Below are 567 nucleotides of genomic sequence, written 5' to 3' on the forward strand. Positions count from 1 at the left end.
GCAAACCCTAAACCCTAATAAACCCTAAACCCTAAACCCTAACCTGCATTTTCATTGACGCTGCGTGAGAGAGAAAGAAGGGTGGGTGTGGGTTCAGGTGTATAGAGCTCGCGCTGCAGCGCAGACAGCAGCGGGGGTTTTCTTTTTATAGCAGCAGAAACAAATGATACTTCTTCTTGTCTTCTTGCTGCTTTTGATTGAGGAGATAGACTTGCATCTGCTGCTGCTGCTGCTGCTGCTGCTGCTGCTGCTGCTGCTGTTGATGATGATGGTGGTGGTGGTGGTGGTGACGGTGGGGATGGTGAGGGTGCTGCTGCAGACCAAGGAGATGCCGCATAATACTCCTGCTGCTGCTGCTGCTGCTGCTGCTGCTGCAGCAGGGTGAAGGGGCTGCTGCTGCTGTCTCCGTGCTGCTCCAGCGGCTGTCTCCGTTTCCCTCGCAGCAGAGGAGAATCACAGCTAGCAGCAGCAGCAGCAGCAGCAGCTGCTGCTGCTGCTGCTGCGTTTTCTTCTGCTGCTGTTGGTCCTGCTGCTGTTGCTGCTGCTGCTGCTGCTGCTGCTGCTGCT

The 567-nt window shown here is 55.7% G+C and overlaps 1 protein-coding gene across 1 annotated transcript in view; it reads right to left on the reverse strand.

The window, feature by feature from the left end:
• Window positions 1-337, reverse strand: part of EMH_0078440 (uncharacterized protein) — a gene marked incomplete at both ends in the record, with an annotated part of 4034 nt that extends 3697 nt beyond the window's left edge. The window contains 2 exons of the mRNA XM_013500004.1: window positions 44-113; window positions 212-337. Of these exons, the coding sequence (XP_013355458.1) occupies window positions 44-113; window positions 212-337 (196 nt within the window). The remainder of the gene's footprint in view (window positions 1-43; window positions 114-211) is intronic.
• Window positions 338-567: the final 230 nt, after the last annotated feature.

Source organism: Eimeria mitis, genomic scaffold, assembly GCF_000499745.2.
Source record: "Eimeria mitis Houghton genomic scaffold, Emh_scaff4906, whole genome shotgun sequence".
In the NCBI taxonomy this organism is placed as follows: Eukaryota; Apicomplexa; class Conoidasida; order Eucoccidiorida; family Eimeriidae; genus Eimeria; species Eimeria mitis.